The sequence below is a fragment of the Rhea americana genome, unplaced genomic scaffold (assembly GCF_003343005.1).
Source record: "Rhea americana isolate MKP2758 unplaced genomic scaffold, rheAme1 scaffold_2, whole genome shotgun sequence".
Classification (NCBI taxonomy): Eukaryota; Metazoa; Chordata; class Aves; order Rheiformes; family Rheidae; genus Rhea; species Rhea americana.
Window position 1 is genome coordinate 4,937,877 of NW_028186149.1, and position 10,081 is coordinate 4,947,957.

The 10,081-nt window shown below is 34.6% G+C and overlaps 1 protein-coding gene across 4 annotated transcripts in view; it reads right to left on the minus strand.

Moving 5' to 3' along the window:
- Nucleotides 1–10,081, minus strand: part of CGNL1 (cingulin like 1) — a 58,608-nt gene that overhangs the window by 8,224 nt on the left and 40,303 nt on the right. For all 4 annotated transcript variants that reach the window (XM_085303353.1, XM_085303350.1, XM_085303351.1 and 1 more), the window contains 2 exons: nt 8,421–8,582; nt 7,476–7,565 (listed from right to left, as the gene is read on the minus strand). In XM_085303353.1, coding sequence (XP_085159479.1) covers nt 7,476–7,565; nt 8,421–8,582 — 252 coding nt within the window. The remainder of the gene's footprint in view (nt 1–7,475; nt 7,566–8,420; nt 8,583–10,081) is intronic.

The window sequence follows — 10,081 nt, forward strand, 5'->3', positions numbered from 1 at the left end:
GCTGTTCCTTCACCTTTCCAGGGACAGAGCTGAGGCTGACTGGCCTGTAGTTCCCTGAGTACTCCTCCTTGTCCATAAATACTGTAGTGACATTAGCTTTCTTCCAGTCCTCAGGCACCTCTCCTGTTCTCCATGACCTTTCAAAGATGATGGAGTGGCCTAGAAATAACATCTGCCAGCTCCCTCAGCACTTGTGGGTGCAGATATGATACTGAGTATGTGTATATATATATATGTGTGTATATATATATATATATACACGCACACACACAGAGTCCATATTGTATCTCAATAATGAAATAAAATTCATCCTTTCTTAAAACTCAGGACATACAAGAGATTCCCAATAAAGTTTACAATTACCATCTTGGAWAAAATTTTTCCTTTCAGGAAGCCCACATCATCCCCAGTGCTTTTATAGGTATTTTCCAGCCACGTGGGGGACTGCTGATGACCAGTAAATATTTTCTGTATTGAAATAGCAAGGAACTGACCCTTCAGAATGTCACATCACTTTTCAAACACCTTCTACAGCTGTTTTCTTCATACTTAAGTCTGAAGCTCTGAACTGGCACCTTACTTTTAAGCTGCTGGCTAGTCTACTTTAAAGTTTGGTTTTAATATGCACAAATCGGTATCTGCAGAAAAGTGCCTAAAACTCAATGAGAAATGCTACATTATATTAGTTTTCTGTGCTTGCAAGAATAGTAAAAGCTTTCTTTCAGCAGGCTCTGATACATGCTAGCTATTAAGGCTTTGTTCTGGTCAGTGTCAYGTCTGTCACACTGCGAGAGCACTGACTTCTGCATTTGGGACTTTTTTTGTTTTATCTGCTGGGTTTTTTTAAGCCTTTGCTACAGTTTCTGTAAATATTTCAGTTGCATCTTCAGTAACAAAGAGAAAAAAAGTATTCTCATGTATAAGATGTTAAAAACAAACTGATCAATACAGAATCAACGTAAGAATACAGAATTTCTATTTATCTAAGTATTTGTTCTGACTGGAAAAAAARTCATTCTAAAGATCAAAGAGAAACTCTAAGTGACCTGACAACTGCTGTTGCAACTTTTCTAGGCTAAAGGAAAGTCAGCAATGCCCAAATATTTTTCCCTTATTACTACTGAAATTGCCTTCAGGTGTTTACAAATGACTCTGCAGACACAGTTTATGTTACACAGCATTTGTGCTACTCCCTGCACAATGTTTACTGTGCTGAGCATCACCTGGGGAAGGCAGCGAATGCCTATGTCAACCACTGTACCTGCAAAATGACTGACAAAGGTTTCACTGGCCACAGCATTCTGCTCTACTTCACAACCATTACAGATGAACTTGCATAAATGCACTTTCAGTTAAATAGCTTTAAGTTACAGATTTACCTCTCTAACAGTCTTTCAAAAGCTATTGGAGGGAATTCTTGTATTAAAAAAAAAATGCTGAGAATGTGAAGGTTAAACAAGTAGAATACATAACAGTTTACCCAAGCCCCCCCCGCCCTTTTTTTTGACCACACTATAATTTTAAAAGCCATATTTTTAGTTAATCACATATTTAAAAAGTAACTTATATTGTTTCTATAGCTTTTAAATGAATATATGAATACAAACAATGCTGGTAACACATGCAGTTGCATATGTTATGTCCCAGTATGGTTTTGGAAGAGTTAGAAGACATTCCTGAAAACTAAGGTCATATCAATTACTGGACTGCAAATGTTAGCAMATGGCTGTGTTCTGGCAACAGCTGAATAATTTCCTAAAAGATTTCATTGTCACATAGAAGGTTAGAGACAACAATTCCTCTTTTCCTTTAAATACACTAATTAAACATCAGCAAAGTTATTTAAGGAGAGATCACTTAAATATTTTACTCTTCTGTGCTCTACGAAAATATCTTTAACGCAGCAATTATCAGATCAAGTAACTTCCAAATAACACAGGCCCATCTACATTGAACAAGTATTTCAAAAACAGCCCCAGACAATCATTAGGAGCTGTCAATATGATCTAGCTTTTCTCTTATGAAAGAGAATGAGCAGCAACACCTTCTTTGTGCTCTTGCTGTACTCAAAGGCTGTGACGAATTTGTGCAACTTTGCCCAGATSTCAAATTAAGGAAGCACTGACTATCGTATTTACAAGGTGGCTGCTACTGTGGTTGGACACTTCATGGTAAAAACAATCTCGCAGAAAAACAATGGGAGAATTAAAAAAAAAAAAAAAAAACTATATCCGATACTAGGATCGGAAAGCCAGGTGGAAATGCATACAAGAGCTCATAAAAAGAGAGCAACAGGCCACAAATCTTGCTGAGGAAAGGGGAAACTGTTTTTCCATTATCTCCTTGCACTCTTCTTCAGTAAACACATAATTAACATGTGCAATGGAAAAAAAAGTAGTTGTCTGCCAAAATGTGCTCTGAAAGATTCCACTCATTTCACAGCAGTTACTCTGGGTAGGTAGCATGCAGCGTTTTGCACTTCACATTCTACCTTCAATATATCTAATATATATAATCTAATACATTCTAATTATGTTAAAAGAATAAACTAGCTGCGCAGCTTAAAACAACAGTTATCACAGCTGGATTTGAAGAATGCTAAAAACAGCATTTAAAAAAGCAACAGTATCAAATTCTGCAAAGCCTTATTAGACATTTATTAAGACAGCATTTTGTACTAGCTTTAGCATTAGAAGCAGCTGTTGAGTTCATTATTAGTGAAAGTAATTTGACTTCTAGAGATATTTTAGACATGATCATTATTGTTTACTATCTCCCACTGGGTTCACAGCCTATGTTTCTTTTGAATATCTAAATAGGGAAAATAAAAATATATATACATGCGTACATCTATTAACCTATCATACATGCACACTTCTCAAGTACATACGTAATTCTCACGTACATGACAAGAAAAATAATCTTTAACAAAAATGAGCAAAAGGCAGACAAAACCTTTTGATCCTTCATAATAGAAGGGGAACCTTCATTTCCACATTTTCGTTTATTTGCTTCACACACCTGGTGCCAGCTAAGGAGCAAGTGTACAGCTATCCACTGGAACACTTCAACAAAGGCAAGTGAATGATGTAACCAATGAAATGTTATTCTTCTATATTTATTCTAAAATTGCCATGGAAACTAGACCATTTTTCACACTTACTGGTAGCAACTCTGAAGTCAATGAAGACTCAYGTTTGCATTTTCACAGACCACAAAAACTGATGAAGGTATCTTAAGTTTATGTTTCAATTGCATTTGCAAAAGCAAAATGGCATATGGTATTTTCTTTCTTTGTAGCTATGTCCTAAAATATTTGTTTCTTCAACCATTAGGATTAAAAATAGTAACAGGAGTTTATGAGACACAGGCAAGCTAATTCAAAGAAAATATATACAAAAATCAAAATCTGAAGCAATTACAAAAATCTATTACTAAATTTAGATTATTCAATAAACCATTTAGCATTCCAATATCAACAAGGACTCAACCAGACCAGGTCTGATTGCACAGCACAGGAATATACATCAATGCATACTTCACCCAGACAACCTAACTGTCCAGAAAACAGGAAGAAGAAACAATATATGAGTAGCATGGCAGTCCTATACTTGCCAAAGAGTTAATTGAAGAGAAGAGGGATTGAGGAGGGATTTGCAACAGAAGACAGAAAATAACCTAGTGGATTAACTTAAGAAATCTATTTCTGAGTGGGTAATATAAGAAAATCAGTCAATACAAAAGTGATAGCTGGTTGTGGACAAAGGAGAAGACAAACAGACACATCTCGCTGACAGAGTGTCTGAGGCCTTCTTCAGTCATGGAAAGGAGCAAAGGTTCTTTCAAGAGTTACTTTCTGCAGAGTTGAAGAAGAGATGCAACACAAAATGACTGAAATTAGATTTCTGCAGCTATGTTCTGAAAAGATTGTAATAGTCAGAAGACATTTAAGATTAGAATGAAGAGTTTTGCAATTTTAAGGACATTAAACTACTGAACACAGGATAAGAACTTTTATTTATTATCTTGGAAAATTTTCTATAAGTTAAAGACCTACAAGTGTCGCTGTAAGGAACTAAAAGTTGCTCCAAATCTACCTTTTAGCTGAAGCTATGCAGAAGTTTGCTAAGTTACTGGCATCCACTCCAGAGAATTTTAAATACAAGAATGCTTATACACTGAGAGGTAGATGGAGAACACGTCTTTCACATAAACACTTTCCTATCTTATGCACACATAAACAGGCTATAGCCTGAGGACAGGATTCTTTGTATTTCAGCAACAACATGGCAAAGCAGAAGGACAGTCTGACAAACCCACATCAGATGAATTTTAAGATTTGCAGGGTTTTTTAAGCAGGTAACACAGTGAAAACTGGGAATTTTGCTTTGCTACAGTATTTCTTGAGAACAGAGGTAGGGAAGATGAGAACTGTCTCATGCAGTCCTTCCCAGATTCAAAGGGTTATTTAAAATAGAAAGGAGATAACATTTCATGGTAAATGGAATGTGAACTATCAGTCTTGCCAATGTTTATTCAAACATTTAGCTTTATACAAAATATAACCAGTCATTTCAATTTATTTTTACTAGAAATTTGTGTATTATTCATCATTATCAGTATATTAAAATAATGTATTTATGAGAAAAATCACTCACAGAAACACAGATATTACCAAAATAAATCCATTATCATTTCTCATGTCATTATAAATGCTTAGCAGACCCTGAAATACTTTTTAGTAATTTGACTACTTAGTCATTCTGGCATAAAATCAAAACAAAGCAACCTTTGTAACTCATGCATGAAATGAGAAACTCCAGATCTCAAAATGAACACATCTTTTGYCCATTATGTAACATTCTTGTCATGATCTACATTTTAGGTTTCTATTTAGCTAGCAAATTAAATTACAGTAGTACCCACTGTTACAGCTATGACCAAGATTATTCATACCATGCTTACAACACGGGCATAGACTCTAGCATTGAAGGTTTCCCAATAAAGCAATAACATGACCCCAGATTATTATGGGTCCTTTACATTCTATTTCACTGAAGATAATAAGAGCATTTCACACACAAACAGCTGCTGAGTCCATATTTTAATCAATGGAATAATAGCAAAAAAAAAAAAAAAAAACTGCAACCAAATAGTATCTCAATAACCTGAGTCCCAGGTTACTGGTGCCTTGGTGTTTCAAAGATGCATGAAAGGAAGCTGAGCTTTAAATCATTGTAAAACTCTCCAGCTGTCTCAGTGGAAGATACAAGTTCATTGAAAAGATATGGAAACTAARGCTTTATTTTCCATTGTCCTTCTGAAATTAAAACTATTCAAAAAAAATCAATGTTTTTCCTGAAGAAAGAGAAGTGAAAGCAGAATGGACTATTGTGTGCTGTACCTCTGCAGGTTATCTCCCCGACTTCTAGGGAATTATTAATGAGTTWTAGTACTTAATGTAAAGCTATAGTAGTAGATGTGTTGTAATGAGTTATATATCAGTCTCACATCTTTCAGAATGTAAAACTAACGCAAAAACCATTTTCTAGTTCCTGATACTGCAAGACAGCATTCCTTTTCATGGACTTACCAAAACCTTGGGTACTACTGACTACAGACCTGTGGCTGCTCTGCTTACTTTTTCAGTTGTCAAGTACTATTCTCTACTCTTCCGTAGAAAAGAGTGAGTTGTAACAAAACTTTGTTACAAGACCTATAATTTCAAATGTCTGCTTTTCTAGCAGTCTTGAAAGAGCTTATTCAGGCCTTTTTCTTCAATACAGTGAACTACAAGTTTCCTTAGCCTTGGTGATTTCCAGTTCAATGGTGCCATTTTCATTAGCCTGTTCTGCTCCCCTTGCCCTCACCTGCCTTTTCATTGGTGTTACTGAATACAGAGACAAAATATTCATCAATTTGAGGAGGCATACCTGGATCTTCTTTTTTTATAAAGAAAAAAAAAACTTGATTGACACTTCATCCTACATCATTCCTCATTGCCATAACTTCTTTGTTCTACTGATACAGTCAAAAAACTTACTGTTTTTTGTTTGAATTACTTCGTTAGGTCTCATTCAGCTTGGCAAATCTCATTTTATCTTTACATTTTCTGCCCCATGAGACACAACGTTGTTAATAAAGCCTTCTTCTGTCTTTGTAGGGTCTACTTATTCATATATTTCTGTAGCTAATAATTTACACTTTTACTGGTCTTGTCTTCTTAACTTTGATACATCTTCTTATGCAGTTTTTATACTTACGATTAAATAAATTTCTGGCTCTCTCTGGCCACTCTCACCCATTCAGCTAGCTTCACTAATTAATTTCCATAATTTCCTAAACTGTGCCTTTTCTGAAATCAAGACTCTTACCTGCTGGCCTACTTTCCAATAAGGTTAATATGAATGGAATTAAAAAAAAAAAAAATTGTGTCTTCAGCCAGCCCCTCACTGATAGCCTTATTATCTAATACTCAGACTAGAACAGTATCATCTCCGACTGCCTCAATGATTGCTTCACAAAGAAGTTGACTGCATGAAGAATATCTAATGGTGGCCACTAGTCTTCAAATCTTTAATTGTAAATCATGTCTTCTCAAGACAAAATTTCTAGCATTTAATTTCCCTAACAATATCAGAGAGATATCCATTGCTACCTAAAGGCAATCTCAGTAGTTCACTGCAAACAAGAAAAATCTTTTTTTGGGGCTATTCTTCCCCCAAATCATATTATACCAAAAGTTCTGTTTTATCTTATTTCCAGGATACTTTTAACAAATAATTGTATTTTCTTATTTATTTTAATTTACTTCAATTATTTCATTTGCAAGCCCTGCTATTCTACCTGCTATTTTTTCCAATATTTGACCATTGATTTGACCATTTTGCCATACTTCACTGGGCATCCTTGATTCATTTCCAAGGGAATCTCACACTGCCATTTTTCTTTAGGGTCTATAGGACTTGGCTTCCTGGGTCCCTGTCCTGTGCTCAGCATTTCTTTCCTTCTATGTTTTACAGCCTACAATATAAACTTAATGTTTCTTAACTTGAGAACATTTTAAAATGGTGTTTACCCAGCTTTTAAAAATGGTTTAAACAGCTAGATTTTTTTTTAGAGTCAAGTGGGGAAAGGTTGTACACTGCCTAAAGAATGTTCAGAGCAGAAAAAAAATGAGAAAATCCAGGTTCTGTCTGATCTGAAACAAATTTTGTGGATGATTCTGGACAATAATTGCTGTAGGTTTCAGTTTTCCAGTGAGGAAAATGGGGAAAAAAATTGGTCTGTTATGATGTGGAGAGGCATATTTAATCACGTTTATGAACCTTGGCTTTTTGGATTTAATAGTCTGCTTAAGCATATAAACCCTATTGCTGGTCATTATCCATTTAATTAATAGTGTYTGAAATCCTAATAATACTTTTTTCCTCATCATTATACAACAGTTGGACAACGTAAATTTGATCAAATACCTGTTCTCTGCATCTATTGATCCTCTCGGACAACAAATCTGAATTAGTCTTTTCTTCATCAAGTTCAAGTTCCAGGTGAGATAACTTGTCCTGAGTGGAACAAACAAAAGTAATTTCAACATATTAGTCTCCCAACCTCTTCAGATTGCTGTCAGGCCATTCTTCCATAAACTTCAAGGACTCAGACTGTCTGAAAGGAAAGACTTGAAAAGTGAAAATGCCTCTGAATACATGCACAAAATCTAGAAAAAATAGATGGCAGTAGATAAGCGTCTGAAAATAAACTTGCTTGTCCGATAGAAGTAAAACAGAACTTTTTTTAAAATCAATTCTACCATTTTTTTAAAATAAGAGAAATTCTGTAATTAAAATATTTGTTTCTAGAAACTCTTTTCAGATTTTCCAAGTGACAATATACATTTGAAAATTTTCTTTTCATTAATCAGAGTACATAAGTACAATGACATAAAAGTGCTTATGGAAGTCAAATTTGGGCTTAATATAACAGCTGAACAATTAAGCTAGCCTGATAACAACTCAGTTATAATGTTATTTAGGCTCCTGAAATGAACTGATATTGGATGCTAAATAGAACTTATACTCCTAAATACTTTTGAAGGTCTGGGTGAAAGGCCTATGAAGGAAAATATTCAAATTTTGGCTGCTGAACTCTAGATGAAATTAATTAAAAAGAACTTCTGTTTGTCATCAGTAAAAGAAAAAGTAATGAAAGAACACTTCCAACTGCTATTAGAATACATTATGCTATAATAGATTTGCTAACAGATCACCTTCAAAATACATTAGAACAATTTTGGCATTACTGCTGCAGGGATTTTCTACCACATCAAGTTAATTTGTTTCTCCTCAAGTAGAAGGTATGTAAAATAACTAAATGATTCCCATCAGTTTAATAAAATACCACCTCTTAGAAATGGCTATTACCTCCATTAATTTGATTTGCCTTGTCCGATCATCTTTCAAGTGGTTTTTAGCTTCCAGTTCGTATTCCAAGCCTCTCACAGTCTGTTCCAGCAGCTGAGTTTTTGTAATTGCCTCATCTTGAGCTCTCTGGTGGTCCCTCAAGTTTTCTTCCATAAGATGTATCTGAAACAAAAAGAATCACAATAATATGCTTTATACTATGCTTTTTATAAATAAGTGATATCTATAAAGGGTATTACAAGCATAACAGATCTGGGAAAACAGACCCATATGATAGGAATTGCATAGAGCAATCCATTTTTCACAGTAATTTTTGTTTCATCCACAAGGTGGCACCAACCAAAGGAACTTGGATTAAAGTTGATACTGTAGAGGTTCTGAGGCTCGACAGATGCCTTGAAAGCATTTTACAGTCACTGTTATATATAGTCATCTTTTTTATTTATTCATTTTTACTAAATTACACCTACCAAAATGTTTACACCTTTGTAAATGGTTGTATCTTTGGAACTTTTCCAATACCATTCCTATTCTTTCCAGGCACCAATACTTCAGCTTTTTCATGCTCATTTTTGCAGTGTCTGAGGCTTTTCATTGACATTATATCAATGATATTATTGCTAACATACCTATGACTAATACATATAGTTTTTAAATAGAGATATCTGCTGAGGAAAGAASTTTCCTATTCTAGTCACCATGTACTCAAGGAAATTATCTAAAAAATATTACTAGTGGGTGGGTTTTAGCTTTTGTTTTTAGGCAAGATTGTGATGCTTCCTTATGTTTGTAACTAAACTTGTGACATTTTTATAACACATGATCAGAGGTTTCTTTTCCAGCATACATTCTTCCTCAGTTTAGTCAAGTGCTGATTTTAGTCATGAAGCTAAACTAATGTATTAGTGACCATTACAGAATTTGCTATCTATTGCCAAGTCAGCAAGTTGGACTTCTGCAAAGTGTATGATCCGGTGAACAGCTTATAAGGGCAGAGATCTYTCTGTTAATAGAAGTATCTCATATGTATTTAACATTTCAGAATGACATTGCATTGACACATCTTAAGATGGGTGCCTTTTATGTGTCTACAGAGAATCTTTAAGAGAGGCAGTAGCAATGAAAAACTTAGGTGTAGCCTTGCCAGAACGTTTCACAATTTTACTGTGGCTCCTAGAACAAGAAAATGCTCTTGTTGCCATGATCCCAATATTGTCCTCAGCTTTTTAATGAGACTGTCAAAAAGAATATTTGGCCTGCTCTGACACCTACCTAAGTGAATCTTGATGGGCAACACACTTTTCTGCATGCACTGTGAATAGCAGGACTATCTATTTGTACCTCTTGTTAAACACAAGAGACAAAGACAGAATAAAGATTTACACTTGTCCCAAATGTTTAGTCTCTCTAGAAAAATCTATTATTTATCTTGTGTTTTCTATTACTTCAGATTTTGCTGCTTCTTCTGCTAGTTGCCATACTACATTTTTAAAGCCCTAGAAGATTAAATATTGCCTCGTGAAGATGTAGAATTCTACAGCCAATAATATTTTGCCCTTTTCAGAAGTGTTTTGATTGTCTTTTTGTCAAATAATTAAGGTTACTTTGTTCTGGCCTTTTCTCTGTTTTTTTTTTTTTTTTTTTTTTTTTTTTTTTTTTTT